The 27,104-nt window shown below is 39.2% G+C and overlaps 1 protein-coding gene across 2 annotated transcripts in view; it reads right to left on the bottom strand.

The window, feature by feature from the left end:
• TXLNG (taxilin gamma) overlaps nucleotides 1-26,882 on the bottom strand; it is a 65,319-nt gene extending 38,437 nt beyond the window's left edge. The window contains exon 1 of one of the 2 annotated variants that reach the window (XM_037822151.1): nucleotides 26,773-26,882. In XM_037822151.1, the coding sequence (XP_037678079.1) occupies nucleotides 26,773-26,874 (102 nt within the window). In that variant the 5' untranslated portion in view covers nucleotides 26,875-26,882. Of the gene's footprint in view, nucleotides 1-22,855; nucleotides 22,902-26,772 lie in introns of those variants that run through there. The other variant, XM_037822153.1, reaches the window with a different exon arrangement.
• Between the last annotated feature and the right edge of the window lie 222 nt (nucleotides 26,883-27,104).

The following is a 27,104-nucleotide window of genomic DNA, read 5'->3' as shown; positions in this document are numbered from 1 at the left end:
TTCCAAATGGAGTCGAGAGGTCACTATAGTGGACATTCTTATGCACTCTATAGAAAACACTTTTTAGGTTTTAATGCATTGGAATAGCTAGAAGTAAATACCTGAAACTATCAAACTGCAATCCAATAGCCTTGACTCTTGTAGATGACTGTATAACAATGTTGCTTACAAGGGGTAACAGTGTGACTGTGAAAGCCTTGTGGCTCCCTTTAACCACTGTATGGATGGATGAGTTAGAAAAATGGGGACAAAAACTGCGTGAAAAATAGGGTGGATGATTTGGGTGTTCTTTTTTACTTTTATTTTTTATTCTTATTCTTGCTTTTTCTGATATAAGGAAAATGTTAAAAAACAGATTGGGGTGATGAATGCACAACTATATGATGGTACTGTGAACAGCTGACTGTACACCACAGATGACTGTATGATATGTGAATATATCTCAATAAAACTGAACTTAAAAATAAAAATAAATTAAAAAAAGATAACTAGAAAAAATACTGCAAAATAAAAAAAACAAAACAGGTCTGTCAAACTCAAGAGCCGCTGTTACACCATTATACCACTCCAGTCACTTCTAAATCAGCCTTGGGAAAAGAAATTCCGAAGTCAAACAGATCTCTGGTGCAGCTACAAAATAAATCTAAGAAAATAAATGTCTAAAAATGTATAGCCTGCTAGATAGATCAGCATGAATTTTTGAAAACATTAGGAAAGATTTGTACTGAATTTTTAATGATGATTAACACTGAGATTTAAGGAGGGAAGACAGGTCTACTTTGGGGGTAAGGATAAAGGTTAGGTCCTATTTTTAAATAATTTTAAGCAATGGGATTGAGGGTTTTTTTTTCCCACCACCTTTTTTGTGTCTTAGAATAAACAAAACGATCTCCAAAATCCCCTTCAACTGTTTCCAACAGTCTACACCCTAAGGGTTGTAAACTGCCAAACAGGGAAGGGCAAGCTGAGTCTGCATGCACGCAGGCTTGCCTGGTCTGGTGTGGGGCAGTGAAGGTGGGACTGGATGAGGAAAATACTAGAAGATATCCAAGACACTCTATAAACCCCAGGGTCTCAGCTACTGGCCTTATTATTAGTGCTTTTTCTTAAAATGCACTTCCTCCTCTCCCAAATTTTTCCAGAAATTTGAGGGGCTTTTACATTTCCAAATGCAAAGTTTAACAAACAAATCTGTGATAAAAATTACATTTTTATGCATTTAAATTAGAAAAGTGACTTTAGCTTTATATAGGTCATTTCAAAGTTTTAAATGCGAAGGCTATTTTAATATATCAAAATATTATTCTGGTTAACAAAGTTTTCCACACAGCTAATACATTTATCAATTATTCATCTCAAAATTCTGTTTTAACCATTTTGGATCAAAGTCCTTGTAATATGTATTATATAATTCAATGCTTCCTTAAATAGTAGTCTGTTTTACTGTGTTAGAACAAAGGACTGAAGTAAAATTAAAGGGTTTTTATTTTTAACATAAAATGATATATTACTGTGCACTAGCATATAATTAGATTCTGGTGTACATGTCTCTACAAATACCTATATTCTTTAAGATAATAAATTCTTAAAATCTCAAAATATAAACACCCAAAGATGAGATCTTATTTGTATTTCAATCATATAATACTGTCTGGGACCTCCTAATTATACAGCGTTTGCCTTCAAAAAGACCATGCAGCCCCATATATGGGAATATACTATATTAAAAATGGTGTCATTGAAGATTGGTAAAGGAAATAAATGATGCTGAGATATCTCCCAAGCCCAAGGACGAAAAAGTGCCATCCTCCTGTCTCACCCCTCCAGGTGTATCAAGATTTAAATGTGAAAAATGAAAACCAAAAAGAGCTAGAAGAAAACCTAAGTAAGTATTTATTTCATAATCTTGGCACAGGGAAAACTTTTCGAAGAAAATCACAAAACTCAGACGCAATTTTTAAAAAAGGAGAAGGAGACAAATGTGACTAAATAATAATTTAAAACTTCTGACTAACCAAAAGTAGCTCTTACAAATTAGTCAGAGACATAATTTTCAAGAGGGTTTGTGAACAAGCAGATCACAGATAAAAGAACCAAAAATGCCCAATATATAAGAACATATTCAACCTCACTAGTAATTAAAGAAATACAAATAAAAATGCAAATTGGAGAAAGACATCATCTTTTACCTATCAGATTTAAAAAGATGATTTAAAAAAACAAAACCAAAAGCCCTCAATGTGGCAAACAACGCCCTGGTGGGGAATCTAAATTGGTACAGCGGTTTCCATAGAGGTATTTGCTAATATCTATCAATGTCTGAACGCCCATTCACTTTAACCCAGCAATTCCACTGCTAAGAATTCATTCTCACTCAAGTGCAAAGGGCTATTCACCAAGGGCTATTACCACATAAAACCGGAAACAACCTGAATGTCCACCAACAGAGAACTAGTTAAATCAGTAACAGTCATTCATACAAGGTAAAACTATGTAGATATTAAAAATAATAAGGTAAATCCATGTCCATAAGGAAAGATCTCCAAGATATAATTAAGTGGGAAAAAGGCAAAGTGTACATCTGGTACATGATGAACCTGCCAGTGTAAATAAAAAATATATTCATATGTAAGCTAGTACAAGAATAAAATTTTTCTATAAGGATATCCAAAACCATGTTCAACACATTTACCTCTGGAATGTTGACCTAGTGGTTAGAAATGAAGATTTTGTTTTGTTTTGTTTTATACTTTTTGGTTCTATTTTTTTTATTATGATAATGATTACTCTTATTTTTAAAAACAGAACTTTTAAGTTGAGATTTTAGTTTGGTAGCAGAGTAATACATTTGTTCATTATTCCACCACTATCCCAACTCTGAATCTGAAGATGGCAAGAGGATGGATCTCATTTCAGGCCATATTTTCCCTTCACCTCACTCTATGCCAGGGGAAATGCAACCAAGTCAACTTACCGTAAGGAGCGGTCAGAACCACTAAGAAGGGGGTATCCCTAACTTGCACAAGAGTACACAAATGTTAGGTGGCAGAGCCAGGATTGGCCTGGCAGCCTGGCTCTGTTCTGAGCCCTTGCTTTTTATCACTATGTTACAGGGTCCTCAGTCTTCAAAGGGCCCACAGATGATGCTGATGTTATTGAGGATAAAATAAGTACAGGGCTTCAAAGGAAGGAATATGCAACAAAAATTATACTGATTAGTTGATAAGCAGAGAAAATAACCAGACTCCTTCCCTCCAATCCCAATAGGTGGAGAATTAATCTACTCATAGCTGTAAGGAAAACACTGTCCTTGGGAGAAAGATAACAGGTTTCACCGAAATAAGTCAGTGGACCACTGAGGAGAGAGGGAGGGTTCTGGACTATTTGGATGTTCGGGGCAATCGAATTCAAGTAAGCAGCAGAAAGGGAAAGTTGGAGTTCACTGAGGGTGAGAATACTGTCCTAGGAAATGCACTAACAAATAAAGATTTTTCAAAAGTTTCTTCTTTTCCAAAGGCATTAACAAGCAACAATAAAACCTTTGGGTCGGTCCCTCCAAATCTTTACAATCGTGACCTCTACTGGATTATAGTAGAAGTAGGATCTACTAAGGATAAAGTTTGGTAGTAGTCCTCATCTATTTCCTTCTTAAAACAATTCTGAAAATGGAAACATCACATTTATACTTGGCCTCTATTGATAACTACAGCTAGGACATCTGCCAAATTACTTTCTCTACCAGTTTAACAAAAAAGAATTCAATGATGGATAATTAACTCTTCCCAAGTGGAATCAGATGGTAACTGAGCCTACTGTCTGAGATAAATGGGAAATAGAAAAGAGGGCTAAGTTAACACAGTATACATAGGGCTAAGATCTGAATGAGAGGAGGAAGAAAAAGACCTAACATTTACTAACTGCCACGTGTCAAGTACTTTAAATACATTACAATTCCAAGCTAGTGAGAGCATCACCCCATTATACAGATAAACAAACTAAGGAGCCTTGAAGGTCTTCACCTTTCTGTATATACTTCTATTGCATAATAAGGAAAGAACTGAGACTGTGGAACTGTAACCCGTAACAATTTTTGAAATTATCTATATGGCTGCTTATTGAGCTGTACATTGAGAGATGACACCTTTCTGTATGTTATATTTTACAATAATGGAAATGGCTGAAATTGTGGAACTGTGACCCATGACATTCTTTGAGATTTGCTCTCTACTTGTGAAATTGTCCATTGAAAGTTATCACTGTTATGTATATATGTTAAAGCTCACAATAAAAAAAGTGTAAAAAGAAAAAAAGAAAAAAAACGGAAACTAAGGAGCAGAGTAGGAAGTGAGGGGACAAAAGTTATTATCTGAGATCTACATTTATTAAGAGCCTGGTGTGGAGCTGGATGCTTCTATGAGGGATAGCCTAAAGAATCACACTTAAGGTTAAGAATCACGATGAATATATTTTGGTTTAAAATGGTCTTCAAGGCTTTAGCAAATAAGACCTAACTTCATACTGGACATCAGGAATTAGATGTAAAAATATTCTGGTTGCTGCCTTCACTAGCAATTGAATAAAAAATAATTGGGATCCCACATTCCTAAGAACAAGTTTTAGCAATAAAGAGGCTCATGAAAAACAAGTCTATTTTCTGACAGAATGGTCATGGAGAAGATGGAAAAAACAGACCCAATTCTGATAGACCCTGGGGCAGTGGTTCTCAAAGTGTGGTCTGTGAATCTTTCTGCTGGTCTGCAAGGTCAAAAACTATTTTCATAATAACACTAAGCAGTTATTTCAGTGTTTTCAGTGTCAGGCTTCTTCAGTGTTGACATTTGCACTGACGGGGCAAGAGTAGCAATGAATAACATTACCGGCCCTTAGAACAAATCAAGGCAGTGGCATCATACTATACTAGTAGTTGTTTTTTTCACCAACACTCACAGAAAAAAAGACCAAAAACATTTTCACTTAAGAATGCCCTTGAAGAAGGGGGAAAAAAACCCACAAAAAAATAAAAAAGTAATTTATTAAACCTCAATTTAATACACATGGTTTATGCAACTGAGTACATATTGTCTTAATATTCTGTGTGAGGAAATGGGAAGTACACATAAAGTCCTTCTACTGCATGTTGAAGTATGGTGGTTTCTTGAGGAAAAGCACTTGTGAGGTTGTTTGAATTATGAGTTGAACTCACCACTTTTTTAATGGAATACCTTTTTTTTTTTTAAAAAAAAAAAAGACAAACTACAGCTGTTTATTGAGACTTGTGTATTTGGCACACATTTTCTCAAAAATGTATGAAATGAGACTGTCACTTCAAGGCAAACAACTGACAGTATTTGCTGCCACCAATAAAGTTTTTTTCTGGCAATAAAATTTTTGAAGTCTATCTCCATGAACCTGACAGCTTCCCAGTACTTAAAAAGACTTTTCTGATGAAATCAGTGTCAATACTAATGTGATTTTTTTATAATGAATAACAAAATATGTCAACATTTTGAAGATCAACACAAGTCAGAAAACCAATATTTCTTCCAAATGATTAATGAATGTTACAAAATGATGCAGGAAACAAGATCCATTCAAAGTGCTAGAAAGAATGATGGATTTTAATATAACAGTCTGAAAAATCATGGATAGGGTTCCACATCACACCTTGCAAATGACCTTTAAGAACTACTACTTGTTGAGTTTTGGTGTAGTAGCAAAGAATTTCCACAACTATCTGAAAAGCCTTTAAAAATACTCCTCCCTGTTCCAACTACATGTGTGTGAGGCCACATTGTCTTCATATACTTCAACTAAAAAAGCATATTGCAACGGATTGAATGCAGCAGATATGAGAATTCAACTGTCTTTTATTAAGCCATTCACGAAACAGATTTTCAGAAATGTACAACGCCACTGATATTAAAATGTTAAGAACAGATACTGGAGACTTCCAAGGAAGATGGCAGAGTAGGGAGCTTTAGGACTCTCCTTCCTCACAGCTAGTAAACAGGAAGGAACTGTCTGAAACAACTGTTCTGGGGCTCTGGAGGCCAAAACAACACTGCACAGCATCCAGGAAAGAGCAGGAGGAAGAGGCTGATAAGCTGCGGTAAAGAACTGTGAGTAGCTCTCATGGCAGGCCACCTCAGGATACAGTCACTGACTAGTTGCTGCCTCTTTCCCAAGAATGGGGGGGGGGGGTACTGATCATGGCTTTTGATCAGTGAATTAAGATCCCTGGGTCCCAGCTCTGAGCTATGTTTCAGCCCATCCTGGACAAAGGTGGCAGCAGTCACTGTTTCAACCCCATCCCCAACAGGGGAGGAGGCAGTGAAGGTTTAAAGATGCAGAGCCTCCTTAGGGCTGCAGGGAAGTTTGCTGAACAGTGCCATGTGCTGGGCAGGCTAGGAAAGCACAGCTGTGGGGAACCATCATAAAGGCTTTTGGCATCTTTCCTGACTCGCTCCCCAGGGCACTTTGGAGCTGGTCTGTGCCCCTATCATGGGTCCCTGGCCCAGTTCAGGCTGGGAAATAATGACTTGGTAAAGTCCACTCCAGAGTGACCCTCCTCCCAGAATTTGCCCTCCAGGCAAAGGCAGCTAGAGGCAAGGAAGAAGAGTAAAACTATAGAGGCAAAACAAAAACAAACAGAAAAAAAAAAATCAAGATTCCGGAAGAAGGAAAAGAGGAAAGAAAGCTTTCTCCTGGGAGTAAAATAATTGCACAAATAGTGCAATCTTAAAAATTGTACCGCATATCCAGGGCAAGAAATCAGATGAAGAAGAGCTGAAAAGTTCTGATCAAATACAAGCTATTCTAAAGATCTAGAATAAGTTGAACCAAGAGTCAAAGAACCATAACACAAAGTCAGTCAACAATAAAACCCTAGGCAAGAGAGAGAAACTGGCCTTCAGAGTAAACTCATCAAGATAATCAGATGCCTAGACGTAAGGAAAAAAGTGCAAGCAATACTAAGAAACAGGAAGATATGGCCCAAAAGAACAAATTTTTCTTACTCCCTTGTTATGGTCTCCTTGAAATGTTCTTTTATTGTATTTTTTTAAATTATTTTTTAATTTTTCATACAGTTGATTAAAAAAAAAAGTTAAAAAAAAAACAAGGAAAAAAATATGTAGAGCCCCCTTGAGGAGCCTGTGGAGAATGCAGGGGTATTGGCCTACAGCACCTCGATGGTTGCTAACATGACCACAGACATAGGGGACTGGTGGTTTGATGGGTTGAGCCCTCTACCACAGGATTTACCCTTGGGAAGACGGTTGCTGCAAAGGAGAGGCTAGGCCTCCCTATAATTGTGCCTAAGAGCCTCCTCCCGAATGCCTCTTCGTTGCTCAGATGTGGCCCTCTCTCTCTACCTAAGCCAACTTGAAAGGTGAAATCACTGCCCTCCCCACTACGTGGGATCAGACACCCAAGGGAGTGAATCTCCCTGGCAACGTGGATTATGACTCCCAGGGAGGAATATAGACCCGGCATCATGGGATGGAGAACATCTTCTTGACCAAAAGGGGGATGTGAAAGGAAATGAAATAAGCTTCAGTGGCAGAGAGATTCCAAAAGGAGCCGAGAGGTCACTCTGGTGGGCACTCTTACGCACAATTTAAACAACCCTTTTTAGGTTCTAAAGAATTGGGGTAGCTGGTGGTAGATACCTGAGACTATCAAACTACAACCCAGAACCCATGAATCTCGAAGACAATTGTATAAAAATGTAGCTTATGAGGGGTGACAATGGGATTGGGAAAGCCATAAGGACCACACTCCCCTTTGTCTAGTTTATCGATGGATGAGTAGAAAAATAGGGGAAGGAAACAAACAAACAAACAGACAAAGGTACCCAGTGTTCTTTTTTACTTCAATTGCTTTTTTTCACTTTAATTATTATTCTTGTTATTTTTGTGTGTGTGCTAATGAAGGTGTCAGGGATTGATTTAGGTGATGAATGTACAACTATGTAATGGTACTGTGAACAATCTAATGTACGATTTGTTTTGTATGACTGCGTGGTATGTGAATATATCTCAATAAAATGAAGATTTAAAAAAAAAAAGAACAAATTAAAACTTCAGAGGAGATACAGAATTTGAACTAATCAAAGATGTTCAAACAAATCTCCTAAATCACTTCAAGGAAATGAAGGAGAATATGGCTAAAGAGATAAAGGACATCTGCTGACTCCAACTTCTGGCTCCTCCCTGTGGCATTCTCTTTACAAGGCCCCTAGTAATCTAGTTTAAGGCCCACTGCCCACAACTTAACTAAAAATAGCATCTTCAAAAAGTCCTATTTACAATAGGGCAGTGGATTAAGATTAAGAACGGGGGTTTGTTGAGGGACATAAATCAATCTACCACAACAGTGGAAGTGCTTCTTGATACAACTTGCCGTATGATTTTAGTCATTTGGGGGACAACTAAAGGATTGACTCTACAAAGAAGTCAATAATTGTCCAGGTCCCATTTTCAAGGCTGGGACAGACCAGGTTGGGGTAGGAGGGCATGAACATAGAGAAGGTGGAGGGGCGACATCCCAAGGAAAGTTTCTGAGTTCACAAGAAGTTTAATAGGCTATTACCCAAGGCTGTCATTAAAATATCTTAAGTTAGGGCTTTGTGGAAATATATGTGGTTATACTCTTTTCTTCATGTCATTGTAAACTCTCAATAATAATTTCTATATTTTTAAGCAATTGAAAATAATTCATATTTTAAAACAAAAAAATAAAATTACAAAAATTTTAAATACATAAAAATTGAAAAAATATAAAGATTAAATTCTTGGGAAAGATGAAAAAAGATAAAGGAGAGTAAGAAGAATCTGAAAGTATAAAACAGAAACAACAAATGATAGGAATGAAAGGCACAACAGAAGAGGCACACAACAACAGATGTGAAGAGGCAGAAGAAAGAATCAGCAAGCTAGAAGGCAGGGCAATCAAAATCTTACAGACAGAAGACAGAGAAAAGAATGAAAAAAATTGAGCAGGGTCTCAGGGATTTGCATGAAAGCACGTGTCACGGGTGTCCCAGAAGAGAAGGGAAAGAGGGCAGAAAGAATATTTGAGGAAATAATGGCCGAAAATTTCCCAATTCTTATTAAAGACAAAAGGATACAAGTCCAAGAAGTAGAATGTACTCCAAACAGAATAAATCCTAAAGGACCTACTCCAAGACACATACCAACCACAATGTGAAATGCCAAAGATAAAGAGAGAATATTAAAAGCAGCTAGAGAGAAGTGATAAGACTAAGCGCCCATTTCTCATCAAAAACCATGGAGGCGAAACTCGGCGGGTGAACTCACTGCCCTCCCCAGTACGTGGGACCTGCCTCCCAGGAGTGTAAATCTTCCTGGCAACACAGGAAATGACTCCTGGGGATGAATCTGGACCCAAGATCGTGGGATTGAAAACATCTTGACCAAAAGGGGGATGCAAGATGAAGCAAAACAGTTTCAGTGGCTGAGAGATTCCAAATGGAGTCAAGAGGTCACTCTGGTGGGCATTCTTATGCACTATATAGAGAACCCTTTTTAGGTTTCAATGCATTGGAATAGCTAGCAGTGAATACCTGAAACTATCAAACTGCAACACAGTAGCCTTGACTCCTGACAACTGTATAACAAGGTAGCTTACAAGGGGTGGCAGTGTGATTGTGAAAGCCTTGTGCATCACACTCCCTTTATCCAGTGTATGGATGAATGAGTAGAAAAATGGGGACAAAAACTAAATGAAAAATAGGGTGGGAGGGAGGGGATGATGTGGGTGTTTGTTTTTACTTTTATTTTTTATTCTTATTTACACTTTTTCTGGTACAAGGAAAATGTTCAAAAAATGGATTGGGGTGATGAATGCACAGCTATATGATGGTACTGTGAACAACTGATTGTACACTTTGGATGACTATATGGTATGTGAATATATCTCAATAAAATTGAATTAAAAAAAAAAACATGGAGGCAAGAAGGCAGTGGTATGATATATTTAAGGTACTGAAAGAGAAAAACTGCCAACCTAGAAGTCTTTATCTGGGAAAACTGTCCTTCAAAAATGAGTTTAAATACTCACAGATAAACAGAAACAGAGAATGCGTCAACAAGGGAACTGCCCTACAAAAAATACTAAAGGGAGTTCTGCAGGATGAAAGAAAAAGACAGGAGAGAAAGGCTTAGAGTAGAGTGTGGAAATGAAGATTATCAGTAAGGGTAACTAAAAGGGTAAAAAGAAACCAAAAAGATATGACATACATGGTAGTTTGGAGATGTATATACCCCAGAAAGGATCATGTTCTTTGAATCCATTCCTGTAGACCTAATGTGGGTGGGACCTTTTGATTAGGTTATTTCAATTGAGATGTAACCTACCTCATTCAAGGTGGGTCTTAATCCTCTCACTGGAGTCCTCTATAAGAGGATAAAACACACACAGAAGCTAAGAGATGAAATTAAGAGAGAACTACCCAGAGACATTTAGAAAAAAAAAAAGCCACAAATAGGAGCCAGAAGCTGACGCAAAGATGGGAGAGAAGGACCAGCAGACATCACCATGTGCCTTGCTACCTGACAGAGGAACCAAAGCTTGCTGGTAACCCGTCTTCAGAGGAGGTATTGTCCTGTTGATGCCTTAATTGGGACATTTTCACAGCCTTAGAACTGTAAATTTGCAACCTAATAAATCCCTATTGTTAAAAGCCAGTCCATTTCTGGTATATTGCACTTCATCAGTATCCGCGAACCAAAACATATAAAAACCAAAGGACAAAATGGGTGAAGTAAGGACTGTCTTTACAGTAATAACACTGAATGTTAATGGATTAAGCTCCCTAATTAAAAGACACAGATTGGCAGAATGGATTTAAAAAAAGCATGATCCAACTATATGTTGTCTACAAGAGACTCACCTTAGACCCAAAAATACAAACAAGTTAAAAGTGAAAGGTTGGAAAAAGATATTCCAAGCAAACAGCAACCAAAAAAAAAAAAAAACAAAAAACAAAAAAAGGTTGGGATAGCTATTCTAATAGCAGACAAAACAGCCTTCAAATGAAAAACTATAAGAGACAAAGAAGGACAACTATATATCAAAATATTTATGTACCTAACCAGGGTGCCCCAAAATACATGAGGCAAACACTGGCAAAACTGAAGGGAGAAATAGATGTCTCTATAATAATAGTTGGAGATTTCAACACACCACTCTCATCAATAGATAGAACATCTAGACAGAGGATCAATAAGGAAACAGAGAACCTGAATAATACGATAAATGAACTAGACTCAACAGACATATACAGAACACTGCACCCTAAAGCAGCAGGATTATATATTCTTCTCAAGTGCACGTGGATTGCTCTCCAGGAGAGACCACACATTGGGTCACAAAACAAGTCTCAATAAATTTAAAAAGCAGCAGCTAGCTTCACCTAAGTGAACAAGAGAGAGTGCAGCAACAGAGAGGAGGAAGTCACGGTCTTTTTTAAGGTAACCATGGAAGTGACATCCCTTCACTTTGGCCCATTCTTTTCATTAGAAGCAAGTCACTAGGTGTAGCACACACTCAAGTGGAGGGGATTACACAAGTTTGTGAATACCAGCAGGCGGGGCCAGGTCAGAAGCTGCCTCCCACACATGTTAACATAAGTAACATTTTTAAATTAAAAATAACAGTTTCCCAAAACAAAAATTAGTGAGAAGACAGGCAGTTTTTGTTTTGTTTTTTTATTGGAGAAGTTCTGAGTTTACAAAACAATCATGCATAAAATACAGGATTCCGGTACACCACCCCACCACTAACACCTTGCACTGGTATGGAACATTTGTTACCTTTGTTACAACTGATGAAAGATCATTAAAATAGTTCTATCTATCGTCCATTATTTTACATTAGGTGTATTTTTCCCATATATCACTATTATTACCACCTTGTATTGTTATCACATTTGTAATAACCCATGAAAGAACTTTCTTAAACTTGTACTATTAACTTTAGTCCATCATCTACAATAGGGTTCACTGTGCTGTACAGTCCTATGTTTTATCTTTTAATTGTTATTCTAGTAATATACACATCCTAAAGTTTCCTCTTTTAACCACATTCACTGATGTAGTTCAGTGCTGTTGATTACACTCACAATAATGTGCTACCATCACCACCACCCATTTCCAAACCTTTACCATCATCCTAAACAGAAATTCTGTACAAGCATTAATTCCCCATTCTATCACCCCTATGAAGAGGCCCACAAGGCAAGGAACCCAGGAAGGCCTGCAAGGCACTGAATCCTGCCAACAACTCCATGAGTGAGCTAGGAAGCAGATGCTTCCAGGTCAAGCCTTCCGGTGATGGTAATCAGAGACAGAAGCTAAAGCAGAGGACCTAGCTAAGCCATACCCAGATTCCTGGCCTAGAGGAACTGTGAGATGTTTCAAGCCACTAAGTTTTGGGGGGATTTGTTGCACAGCAATCAATAATAAGTACATTCATTCCTTTTTTAATGAATTAAAAATAAAACACTTTTACATTTGTTTTAATTTCTAATACAGTAAATATTATTAGCTATAACCCACATAATCAAAAGTTCTTCGGGGTTCTCAATTAACGTGTAAGTTTGCTAACAGATCCTGATACCAAAATGCCTGAGAACTGCTACCCTGAGTGTGGTAGGAACAGGGACAGAGAGTAGAAGTCCAGATCCATCAAAACTTGGTCTAGAAGGGGCCCAAACCCTAGCACCAATTGCCTGGCAGAAGCATCTGTAGGAAAAATGCCCCGGGACCAGGTAGGAGAACAGGGAGAAGAGTGCCACTCCCTGCTTGGTCAACTACACCTAGGTCGACTATAGGGTGCTTCCCCCCTTTTTGTTAAGTGACTGATGTACCAACCGGTATAATCCAAATGAGTGGGGAGGGAGAATTGGTCTAAACCATTTTTCCTTGGCCTTCATCGCTCTAGCTCACTCAGAAGCCATCTGCAACAGTATCTGATATACTTTATCCTTTAATCCTCAAAACTATCTTATAGGCAAATACCATGAAGAGCCTCAGTGGTCAGGTAATTTAAAGCAATCTGTCCAAGGTCAGGGAAAGTAGAGACTGAATTCTTTATTCTTATCACATTCCAAAGAGTAGGTTCTTCCCAGATCATGTTAAGAATAAATGAGAAGGGCGGGGCAAGATGGCGGAGTGGTGAGGAGCAGAATTTCGTCTCTCCCCTAGAGCAGCTGACAATTACCCAAGAACTATATGAAACAGTGTTTTCGGGGTCTCCAGTAACCAGTCACACATCGGACGCAAGTTTGGAATTGGAGGAAAAGCTGAGATGGCAGCGAACATTGTAAGTTCCCCGGACCAGGGGTCTGGCGCCCCTCCCCACCCAGACCTCACAGACTGTCTTGCTGCTGGCTCCCTGAAAGGGGGAAAAAAAAAAACAAAAAACAGCAATCTGCTGAGGGCAAGAAGGGAGGCTCAACCCAGCCTCAACTGCAGAATTAATTAACAAATTAATTAACTAATTTTGGGAGCTGGGGTGCTAAAGAAGGGCTGGGCTCCGAGAAGTGGGGGCACGTAAAAGCGGGCACCCATTCCCAGACTCCAAAAAAGCCATTTTTTCCCCTACATTTTGTCCCTTCTGGCTTCTTGCTGATCCCTTATCTTTTTGCATTTCAATAGCCCCCGGCAGGGGTGGAACTGAAGCTATTGGAGAGTAATTATCAGACAATAGCCCAAAGCATATCTTTAAATGCTCTATTCTGACACTGACAAAACTTCCAGGCTGGGGGAAGACTTTTAAAAGAGACTCTTTTGTTTTTTCTTTTTCTTGTTTTTCTTTTCTATTTTTTTTTTAATCTAAAAGTAATATATGTGGTTATTTTCTATCGGAAAGCCCAGGTTGAGGGACTAGGCTGGGCTTGGGGGGAGACAGAGTACCCACAGTGTCTTTGAATTCCATATTCACTGCTGAAGGCCTCCACCCGTCTTTAATTGGCAACTCAGGCTGACCAAGGAATCTAGCTGGAGATGCCCCAAAGAGGAGAGGGGAGAAGGGAATAGTGCCCCTGAGAGACAACTGGAGTTCTGAGGATTGGGAGAGTGGAGGGAGGTCCAGCTCAACTGGCAGTCCTCCTTTTGGGAACTCAGACCCCAGGGGCTGGAATTCAGATTCCAGCTTCAGTCAGCCACGCCCCCGACAGGATCAGAGTCACCAGGAGAACTAAAGGCTCCACACCTCCTTACACTGGTGGGGGAGCTGCGGGCTGGCAAGCGCCACCTGCTGGACAGGAGAGGAAAAGCACCGATTCTAAAGGCCTCATAGGAGGGTCTCATTCTCAGGAAAATTCCATACCCTCCCAATGAGACCTGGGCCTCACTAGACTAGGAAAATCTGACTAGGGTCGACCATATCTGAGGAGATCCACTCACAAAAAGGTTACATAGAGGCAGAGCAAGAAACAGAAAAAACAAGAGGGGAAAAGTTCTGATCAACTAAATAGAACCTAAGTTAGAGGTCTAGAATAAGTTGAACTGAATAACAGAGGCCAGAGAACAAAGCCAACCTACAAGAAAACCACTAGGTAAAAGACAGAAAACAAGCTCCAAAATAAACTAATCAAGAAAATCAGATGCCTAGACAACTTAAGATAACAAGCCATACCAGGAAACACGAAAACATGGACCAGCCAAAGGAACAAACTAATAGCTCAGCTGAGACACAGGAGTGGAGGCAACTAATGCTAAATAAATTCGATGAAATGAAGGAAGATATAGCAAAAGAGCTGAAGGATATAAAGAAGACACTGGCTGACCATAAAGAAGAATTCATAAACTTAAAAAAACAAATGGCAGAACTCATGGGAATGAAGGCCACAATGGAGGAGATGAAAAACACAATGGAGGGACACGACAGTAGATTTGAACAGGCAGAAGAAAGGATCAGTGAACTGGAAGACAGGTCATTCGAATTCATACACACAAAAGAACAGATGGTGAAAAAAATGGAAAAATATGAGCAGGGTCTTAGGGAGCTGAGTGACAACATGAAACGCACAAATATACGTGTTATGGGTATCCCAGAAGGAGAAGAGAGGGGAAAAGGGGCAGAAAGAGTAATAGAAGACATATTCACTGAAAATTTCCCAATTCTTATAAAAGACAGAAAATTAGAGATTCAAGAAGTACAACGTACCCCAAATAGAATAGATCCCAATAGACCTACTCCAAGACACTTACTGGTCAGATTGTCCACTGTCAAAGACAAAGAGAGGATTCTGAAAGCAGCAAGAGAAAAGCAATCCATCACGTACAAGGGAAAGTCAATAAGACTATGTACAGATTTCTCTGCAGAAACCATGGAGGCAAGAAGACAGTGGCATGATATATTTAAGATACTGAAAGAGAAAAACTGCCAACCAAGAATTCTATATCCAGCAAAATTTTCCTTCAAAAATGAGGGAGAGATTAAAACATTTTCAGACAAACAGACACTGAGAGAGTTTGTGAATAAGAGACCGGCACTACAAGAAATACTAAAGGGAGTGCTACAGGCTGATAGGAAAAGACAGGAGAGAGAGAGTTGGAGGAGAGCGTAGAAACGAAGATTATCAGGAAAGGTAAAAGGAGAGGAAAAAATAAGATATGACATATAAATTCCAAAAAACAAAATGGTAGTAGAAAGTACTGCCCTTACAGCAATAACACTAAATGTAAATGGATTAAACTCCCCAATAAAAAGACACAGACTGGCAGAATGGATTAAAAAACAGGACCCATCTATATGCTGTCTACAAGAAACTCACTTTAGACACAAGGACAAACATAGACTGAAAGTGAAAGGTTGGAAAAAGATATTTCATGCAAACAACAACCAGAAAAAAGCGGGAGTAGCTATATTAATATCAGACAAGTTAGACTTCAAAAGCGAAACAATTAAAAGAGACAAAGAAGGACACTATATATTAATAAAAGGGTCAATTCATCAAGAAAACATAACAATCATAAATATTTATGCACCAAGCCAGAATGCCCCAAAATTCATGAGGCAAACACTGCGATCACTGAAAGGAGAAATAGATACCTCTACAATAATAGTTGGAGACTTCAATACACCACTCTCATCAATGGATAGAACATCTAGACAGAGGATCACTAAAGAAACAGAGATGTTGAAGTGTATGATAAATGAACTAGACTTGACAGACATTTATAGAACACTACATCCAACAACAGCAGGATACACTTTTTTCTCAAGTGCTCATGGAACATTCTCTAGGATAGACCACATGTTGGGTCACAAAGCAAGTCTCAACAAATTTAAAAATATTGATATTATACAAAACACTTTCTCAGACCACAATGGAATGAAGTTGGAAATAAATAAATGGCAGAAGGTCAGAAAATTCACAAACATATGGAGGCTAAACAACACCCTCTTAGAAAACCAGTGGGTAAAGGAAGAAATTACAAGAGAAATTAGTAAATACCTCGAGGCAAATGACAATGAAAACACAACTTATCAAAACTTATGGGATGCAGCAAAGGCGGTGCTGAGAGGGAAATTTATTGCCCTAAATGCCTATATTAAAAGAGAAGAGAGAGCAAAAATTGAAGAGTTAACTGCTCACCTGGAGGAATTAGAGAAAGAACAGCAAACTAACCCCAAAGCAAGCAGAAGGGAAGAAATAACAAAGATTAGAGCAGAATTAAATGCAACTGAGAACAGGAAAACAATAGAGAGAATCAACAAAACCAGAAGTTGGTTCTTTGAGAAAATCAATAAAATCGATGGACCACTGGCTAGGCTAACAAAAAAAAAGAGAGAGCAGATGCAAATAAATGCAATCAGAAATGGGAAAGGAAATATAACTACCGACCCTGCAGAAATTAAGGAGATAATCAGAAGATACTATGAGCAACTATATGCTAATAAACTAGACAACTTAGATGAAATGGACAACTTCCTAGAAAAGCATAAACAACCAACATTAACTCAAGAAGAAATAGATGACCTCAACAAACCAATCACAAGTAAAGAGATTGAGTCAGTCATCAAAAAGCTCCCAAAAAGGAAAAGCCCAGGACCAGATGGTTTCACATGTGAATTCTACCAAGCATTCAAGAACAAATTAGTACCAATCCTGCTCAAACTCTTCAAAAAAATTGAAGAAGAGGGAAAGCTACCTAACTCTTTCTATGAAGCCAACATCACCCTAATACCAAAACCAGACAAAGATACTACAAAAAAAGAAAATCATAGACCAATTTCTTTAATGAATATAGACGCAAAAATCCTCAACAAAATACTCGCAAATCGAATCCAGCAGCACATTAAAAGAATTATACACCACGACCAGGTGGGATTTATTCCAGGTATGCAAGGCTGGTTCAACACAAGAAAATCAATTAATGTAATATACCACATCAATAAATCAAAGCAGAAGAACCACATGATCATCTCGATTGATGCAGAAATGGCATTTGACAAAATTCAACATCCTTTCCTGATGAAAACACTTCAAAGGATAGGAATAGAAGGGAACTTTTTCAATATGATAAAGGCAATATATGAAAAACCCACAGCTAACATCACACTCAATGGGGAGAGACTGAAAGCTTTTCCTCTAAGATCAGGAACAAGACAGGGATGCCCACTATCACCATTGTTATTCAACATTGTGCTGGAAGCTCTAGCTAGAGCAATTAGGCAAGAAAAAGAAATAAAAGGCATCCAAATTGGAGAGGAGGAAGTAAAACTTTCACTATTTGCAGATGACATGATTCTATATGTAGGAAATCCAGAAAAATCTACAGCAAAGCTACTAGAACTAGTCAATGAATACAGCAAAGTAGCAGGCTACAAGATCAACACGCAAAAATCTGTAGTGTTCCTATACACAAGTAATGTGCAACAAGAGGAGGAAATCAAGAAAAAAATCCCATTTACAATAGCAACCAAAAGAATCAAGTATTTAGGAATAAACTTAACCAAGGACACAAAAGACCTTTACACAGAAAACTATAAGAAACTGCTAAAAGAAATTGAACAAGACCTAAAACAATGGAAGAACATACCATGTTCATGGATTGGAAGACTAAATATAGTTAAGATAGCAATTTTACCTAAACTGATTTACAGATTCAATGCAATACCAATTCAAATCCCAACAACTTACTTTACAGAAATAGAAAAACCAATAACTAAATTTATTTGGAAGGGTAAGGTGCCCCGAATAGCCAAAAATATCTTGAGAAAGAGGAATGAAGTGGGAGGTCTCACACTACCTGACTTTAAAGCATATTACAAAGCTACAGGGCTCAAAACAGCATGGTACTGGCATAAGGACAGATATACTGATCAATGGAATCGAATTGAGTGTTCAGAAGTAGACCCTCGCATCTACGGACAACTGATCTTTGATAAGGCAGTGAAGCCGAAGCAACTGGGAAAGAGCAGCCTGTTCAATAAATGGTGTTTGGAGAACTGGATATCCATTTCCAAAAGAATGAAAGAGGATGTCCATCTCACACCTTATACCAAAATTAACTCAAAGTGGATCAAAGACCTAAACATTAGCACCAAGACCATAAAACTCTTAGAAGAAAATGTAGGGCAATATCTTAAAGATCTTGTGATAGGAGGTGGTTTCTTAGACCTCACACCCAAGGCACGAGCAACCAAAGAACAAATAGACAAATGGGATCTCCTCAAAATTAAACACTTTTGTACATCAAAGGACTTTGTCAGAAAAGTAAAAAGGCAACCTACACAATGGGAGATGATATTTGGAAACCACATATCCGATAAGGGTTTAATATCCTGAATATATAAAGGAATCCTGCATCTCAATAACAGAAAGACAAACAATCCAATTAAAAAATGGGCAAAAGACATGAACAGACATTTTTCTGAAGAGGAAATACAAATGGCTCAAAAGCATATGAAAAAATGCTCAACTTCACTGGCTATTAAGGAAATGCAAATCAAAACCACAATGAGATATCATCTCACACCTACCAGAATGGCCATTATCCAAAAAACAGAAAATGACAAGTGCTGGAAAGGATGTGGAGAAAGAGGCACACTTATTCATTGTTGGTGGGAATGTAGAATGGTGCAACCACTCTGGAAGACAGTATGGAGGTTCCTCAGGAAGCTAAATATAGATTTGCCATATGACCCAGCTATTCCATTGCTGGGTATATACTCAGAGGAACTGAAACTTAAGACACAAACAGACATTTGTAAACCAATGTTTATTGCAGCATTATTCACAATAGCCAAGAGATGGAAACAGCCCAAATGTCCATCAAAGGACGAGTGGATAAACAAACTGTGGTATATACACATGATGGAATATTATACAGCTCTAAGACAGAACAAAGACATGGATCATGTAATAATGTGGATGAACCTTGAGGATATTATGTTGAGTGAAGTTAGCCAGAAACAAAAGGACAGATTCTGTATGGTCTCACTAATATGAATAAACATTAATGAACAAACTTTGGGAGTTAAAAGCTGACAACACAGGCGACCAGGAGATAGAAAGCGGGCAGAGATCAGCGATTTGATGCTGAAGGACTACAGAATATTTAGGATTGATTGCATAGATCCAGAAATAGATAGCATAATACTGTGTGATGGTAGCACAGTATTGTAAGTACACTGAACAAAGATGTCTGTGAGTAAAGCTGAAAGAGGTGGGATAGGAGAATGTATGACACCAGAGGTAAAGATAGATGATAAAGACTGGGACTGTATAACGTGGCAAAAACTGGAGTGGCCAATGACTGTTACTAAATATACAAATATAAAAATGTTTTTGCATGTGGGAAAGCAAATGAATGTCAACCATGTAGAGAGTTGAAAAGGGGATGGTATTCAGGAAAAAACATAATCAAAGCAAACTGGAGTCTATGGTCAACAGTAACATTGTAATATACCTCCATTAAATGTAACAAAGGTAATATGCCAATGCTAAATGTATATGAGAGGGGGATATAGGGGAGGAATATGGGATTCTTGGTTAGTGGTGTTATTTGCTGTCCTTACTAGTATATTGTATTGTATGACATGTTATTTTTCTTTTTATCATTTTTTTCTTATTGCTAAAAAAAAAAAACAATTTTTCTTGTAGTAATCAATATGTTCAAGTGCTGACTGTAGTGATAAATGTACAACTTTATGATGATACCATGAACAACTGATTGTACACTGTGGATAAATGTATGGTATGTGAATATAACTCTATAAAATTGTAGGAAAATATAAAAAAAAAAGAATAAATGAGAGTGGTGACAGTTGCAAAACTCTATGAATATACTAAAAATCATTGGATTGTGCACGTTAAATAGATGAACTGTATGCTACATGAATTATATCTCAATAAAGTTGTTAAAAATAAGAAAACAAATAAATGAGTGAAGACAGCAATGATGAGACTTCTGAGAAGGGACATAAACTGGAATAACCAAAAAAAAGCTGGGATAGCTATACTAATATTGGACAAAATAGACTTGAAATGCAAACTGCTATAAGAGACAAAGGAGACTATAATGAAAGAGGCAATCCACCAAGAAGAAATAACAATCAAAATATTTATGTCCCAACTATAATCTCTGGCAGCAAAAGGATCCAGAGTTACTGGTATAGTATGTAAGAAGACAGAGAAGACATGCAGAGGCAGTAATATGTAATTAATAGGCAAATGAGGAGAAAAGAACAAACCAATGCTAAACTAAGGAATGTGAGAACCTAATTTTCCCCACTGGTGAAGAAGCCAAGGATGAAAGAAAGGGTCTGGAAGAGGTCTAGTTTTGAGACAGTTTCTTGAGCCTCATAATGTTCATAGTAATAGTAGGTTCTGATAATGTATATTTACAGGTAACATCTGTATTTGCCTTTTAATATGAGGATGTCTATATTACATTTCACATTTAAGTTCTGTGGCTATCTCTTTTATAAAAAATAAAGGGCGTTGGACCACATGATTTGCAAAATCACTTCTAGCTCTAAAACTGTATTCAAAAATTAACTGCAACCTGAGAGATACCTGTATTAGCCCCACCACCTATCTCTGCAGCAAAAGGGTCAGGAAATCCCAAGATTTTAATGCCCAAAGCCATTTAAATATGCTTGTGTCTCACCTATTTTGCAGAGGGGCAGGGGATGGGTCACACAATTAGCATCTTCAAGTCACAGACTCCTAGATGTAAAATGGTCCTCTACTTTTATGGGTTATCTAAGTGGAACATCCCTGTTCCAATTTAATGAAGTCACCTTTCCCCAGCTCCACTTGGACCAATCATGATGCAACCTTCAAAATATCAAGACTTTTTTTACTCATCCTACTTATCCAGACCACTTTAGCTCTTTGTTAACACCATGTTGTATGGACTTTATTTAACAGAACTTAAAATGGGTCTCTCTAAACTTGGCACTTCAAACAACAAGCAGCTTATTCCACTCTACATCTCAATTTACCCAAATGACACTTGGGGGTACCTCTGCAGGGAGTTACAGGGCAGCACACCTCCTAATTCATATATCTGAAGGTCAACCTAGAGCCTAAATGAATGAAGCAAAAAGTAATAAGTGAATAAGGCTCAAAACTCCCCTGGTCCCTAGATTACAATAGATCTCTGATGCCTCCTAATCACCCAACCCCACCCTTTATAATCTATTTTCATTTAGCAAAAACAATTACTCATTTTATATACTACCAAGGTTTGCTCACATTCAATAAGGACCATATTTTTGGCTCTTACTATCCTCAGGAAATGTGTTAAGAGAGCATGAGATATATGTAATGGATAATGGCTATGGAGCCTAAAAAGCCCTACTTTTGAATATACCACTTACTACCTACCTCCTGTGTGGCCATAGGCAGGTCAACCCCCATTTCCTCATCTGTAAAATGGGGATGATCACTACTTATCTTCCAGAGTTTTGAGATTAGATATAATTAATATACATTGCTGCCACACAGAACTGTTATAACATTTGAATAAGGATATTTTACAAAACGCATATATTCTCATTTTTAATATGGCCCACACTTGAATCCAAAAGCTCCTTAAAGAAACTTGTTTCTAAGCGACTGGCACATCTTCCTCACCAAATCATTCTACCCTGACCTTTCTGAGAGAAAAATGACAAAGAAAAAGCAATTTATCATGTAAGTAAATATTACTCATGGAAGAATAAAGGGTAGAAAGTGGGGAGCAGTGAAGATCATTCTGGGGACATTGTGAAAACGTATCATAGAATGCAAATCAACACCCTAAGTTTTCACAGCATAGGAAGACAACTCTGGTCATTCATATGCTTTTCCTTCAAGTAATAAAATTTAAGTAGTTTTAAGTGCCAACAGAATTTCAACTAGGAAATAGACAGAATCATAAAATATACTCTCAGGGTCTCAATGGCTCTTAAAGGTCATCTCATCTATTTTTATCTTATTCTGGAAATGACCCACCTGGGAAAAACTTAAGCATAGCTAATTCTTAATGTTGATGAATACAATATTAAATTTGTATACTCCTTTGCATGTTTTAAATTCTGTCACATCTGTCATAGTAAAGTTACTAATAATCATGTTAGCATCAAATAAAAGGGAATTTGGTGGAAGAAAGCAAAGGGATTCATTTGTATATTAGGTTAAAATTTACTAGGTAAGCAGAAACTGTCGTCATGCAGTGAGGTACATCAGTTGCACTTTCAATTACACGATTACAGATCAACCCTAGGCAAACTTCACCTACTATGAGCCATGGTATTTAAGCAAGTTTTGTTTTGTTTTTAACTGAACCTCAGGTGCATTATCTGCATACCTGGGGATACAACCTACCTTAGAGAGTTGGAGATATTAGAAGGCAGGTACATTTTAAGTGCCCAGCAGTTCATGAAACAGTGAGGATTCAAATTTCTTTCCTTGGAGACTCCCTGAAAAGTGTAAAATTGCAACAGCATATCTATTTAAAATAACCTGTTTACTCCTGTGAGGAATCCCACAAAAGCAAATGACATGCATCCTGTTTCACGTAATCTGGATTTGACATATACTTTCCCAAATAAAATGTCTCTACTCAAAACCAATATAAATGATACAAAATAACATTAAAAATGCCTTCTGGTAATCACATAAGGAACAAATGTGGCATACTATGATATAAAAAGGTGGTATTACTAGAAGAACTTACTACATTTTGTCTGCTCTCATTACTGCTTTCCCTGTTAGATGCAGGTGAAAATGAAATTGACCAAAGCTTAGTGATACGAGACAACAATCCCGTACACAGAAGACTGCTTTGTTTCTCATTACTTAATCTCTGTTCACAGAAGAGTAGAAGTTCATTAAGTCCTCAGATGGGGGGCAAAACAAGATAATGAAATGGTTTCTTCCAACCCTGACCTAATTTCTCCACATTATGTCCATCATTTAGAGATTCTGGGGAAGAGGTAAGATTACAAAGTAAAGTTAGATGACGGATTTACAGAATTAGTAGCACTCTAAAGGCAAAAGAGAAATTAGTCTCTTTTGGACATCTTCCCCTCCGAAATTCTACATGCCCAGCACTGTACCCCATGAGTTACATGAACTCTTATTCTTTGCAACAATCTTATGTGGTAGGTATTGGCATCATCCCCACTTTACAGATGATGGAATTTAGGATTACAAAGACTGGCAAACTTGCCCAAGGTTGCACAGCTAATAAGTGGCAGAGTGCTAAGAGTCATGACTCCAAAATCTATACTGTTTTACCCACTACCACACTAATTATTGTAGTATACAAGAAAGGGTATTGGGTTCCAGACTCAGCTTCACCCCTTGGGCAAATCACTTGACCTTGCTGACCAGTTTCTCATCAGTAAATGAGGACAATGATAGCTGCCTGTCCTTCTCCATAGTCTCTGGGTGATGCCGAATCAGTGTATGTACAACAAATACACTGTAAAAACTATTAGGCACTAAGTAAATGTTAAGATTTTGTTAATTTGGGCCTAGGCTCCATATATTTTTATCCTTCTAGATTATTTATATATCTAAAAACAAATTTAACAATAGTTAAATAATTTTTAACATTTCCAAGCAAAAAGCTAGTAAATAAAAAAAATCCATGTTAAAAAATAAATTCTGCATAGGGATGTAAGAAGTAATATGAATGATCTTGATGTTACAAAAGATGCCTGGAATACTTGATAATGTATATTCCATCCTTTTAGACCAGTGCTGTCCAAAAGAACCCTCTGCAATGAGGGGAATGGGCTATATCTGCTCTGTCTAATATGGCAGCCACTAAGGCACATTAGTTAATATCACTTGAAATGTGGCTAGTGCAACTTAGAAACGGAATTTTTAATTTAATTTAATGTAAATGTAAACAGCCATATGTAGCTAGTGGCTACCACATTAGACAGCACAGTTGTAGACAATTCCTTAAGAGACCCCAGGAGAAGGACTTACAATATTACCTTTAGAAGTAACAAGTAACCCCAAGAAACCATTCAAATGGATGAAGTTATGAAACACTGCCACAATTAACCGAGGTCAAGGGTGACTAACTAGATGGTTAAAACAACCAGTCACCAATAAAACCCATCTCCAACTGTTCCTCATTTCAAGTCCCATAACGTAACCAAACAGTGACTAAACAGTCACTTTTCTTTTAACTCCTTCAATATTTTTGAAACAACCCAATTAGTTAAACATGATTTCTGCTTCCTGAAAGAGGGCAGAGGTTAGCTAGAATTAAGGAATATTTTTTTCGAGATAGTGACACAAAGAAAATAAATTAAAGGTCATAAGGAAAAAACCTAAAAGCGATTTTTGCAAGCACAAGATAGTCACTTGATTTTTTTTAATGAAAATTCAAAAACTAATACTTAAGTATGTATTTAAATTCTATGTCACAGTCAGTTAAATGAGAGCAAGAAATCAAAAGGAAAAAGATGCCCAGGAAGGCATAAGCAAAGAAGTATGAGGTAAGTGTATAAAAATGAGACTGTAAAGATACGAATAGGATCTAACTATTCACACCTAGCTGTTAACCAGAACTCTGTACCTCTTATCTTCGTCATTTAAAATGCTGGTTGATTAAACCTCTGTTCCTGATTCAACGACTTTTTGTACTTATCCCAGTGACATAAAAGAGACTTATGTCCTGAATTCCAGTGGCTTTTTATCAGTTCTCCCCTGGGGGACTTCGGAAATCAAACACTGAGATTGGCTCCCCACCCTCAGGGAATAAGTTAAGTGTCCAAAGTGACAATGTTGAATCCCTAGAGAACATTCTGGTCCACAGCTTCTTTTTCGGTCCTGAAAGTACTGGATCTTTCTTTCACAGTAGAGAGAGAGAAACAGAGGCAACTGAGAAGTAGTAACACCCACATGCCGAGGGACCTGACCTTAGAAACAGGCCCAAAAAGCTAATTTTTGACACTTTGCACAGATATAAACCGAACCTTTGTTCTTTCTCCCTTCTGAAGTTCATGAACTGCATGAGAAAAATATTATTTCGTAATTTCATACAGGAGTGATTTTTAAGAGTACTCAAATGAATAATCAAGTAATATTAAACAGCCCTGAGTGATCCAGCAGGACGTCCAACAACTTGAATCTTTCATTATGCTCAACTACAAGGAAAAAGAAATCGGTTTCCACTTTCCAAGGCCCTTTTCCCGCAATTCTCCACTCCTGGTCCCCGAAAGCCCTGCACCCTGTAGCCCACTAGTTGTGCAATCTTTTTCGAGCTCCACCCACTGAACTCCAGAACGAGTGGATCTGTCCCATTCTGAAGGAGATCTCGATTTTCCTGTATCCAGGCAGAAACTGAAAACTCCTTGACGGGAGTCAAGTTAAGGGAAAGGGAAAGGGAACGGTCCAGCTTGTCTCCCAGAGTGAGAGACCAAAGGCCAGGGTCGGGGAGGTGCAAGTTCCCGCACACTTAAATTTTAAAAAAAAAAAAAAAAAAAAAAAAGGAGAGAAAGGAAGGCGTGGTGGGGTGGAAGGGGACGGGGAAGGCTGGACTGGGAAGACGTATCAGCCGATGCTGCTCCCAACTCTGCGAAACCGTGGTCCTCTGGCATCACCTCCCCATCCCTGGCCCCACGTGCGGTCAAGCCCATGGCGCCCAGAGCCGAGCCCCGGGGGCCAGTGGTCCCCCCGGCCCCGCCGCTCGCCAGCCCGCGCAGTGGCGGGGACCGAAGAAGGGCGGGGGGGGGCCGGCGGAGCACAGCCCCGGCTCCCGCGCGGTTATCTTACTGCGCAACAGCCTCGCCAGCGCGGCCCGGGAGCACCCCGCAGCGCGCCCTGCGCACCTGCCCGAGGAGAGGACGGCGAGCCCGTGACCCCAGAGAGTCCCCCGACTGCGGCGCCCAGCGCGGGGAGCCTGGTGATGGCGGGGACTGGGAGAGAGGAGACCTGGCGCCCGGGGCCCCGCGGTGCCGGCCGCACGTGGCTGTCACACCTGGAGCGCCCCCGCGTCGCACCCCTTCCCCAGCAGACCTGGATGCACCCCCTGCCGTCCCTCCCCTTTCCCGCCGCGCGCCCACAAACCCAACCGTCGCCCCCTCCCTCCCCATCCCTCCCGGTCCCACCCCACACACACACCTGCTCCCACTGTCGTCACCCCCCGGAGGGAAGAGGACCGGATGTTCGCCCCGTAGCTAAAGGTAACCCGGGGGGGAGTGAAGAGCTGGCTCCCGTAAAAGGTAGACTGAGCATCCCTCCCGCCTGGCAGCAACGAAAGCGTCCCCCGGACTGACCTTCTGCCGCGGGCTACGTCGCCGTCCTCCCCGTCCGGCTTCAGTCGCCTCCTCAGCGCCGCCGCCTCTTCCCCGCGTTGCCTCCTCTACCTGCGTCGCCATGAGGTGACGGCAACGGCCAAACAAGCGGCCCGACGAGGGGCACGGAACCTCTCAGGGCCTCGCGCCCCGCCCCCGGATTCCCAAGGCCAATAGCCGCGTGCGAGCTTCTTCACGTGACCGGAGGAGGTTGACCCCCGAGGGGAGGTAGCGGGATGGGGGTGGGGAACATTGAAGCGTGGGTTGGGCTTCGGCGGGGCGGTAGGGCAGACCCCTGCCGCCCGAGCCTGCGC

Source organism: Choloepus didactylus, chromosome X (genome assembly GCF_015220235.1).
Source record: "Choloepus didactylus isolate mChoDid1 chromosome X, mChoDid1.pri, whole genome shotgun sequence".
NCBI lineage: Eukaryota > Metazoa > Chordata > Mammalia > Pilosa > Megalonychidae > Choloepus > Choloepus didactylus.
This window is presented reverse-complemented; position numbering and strand designations above follow the sequence as displayed.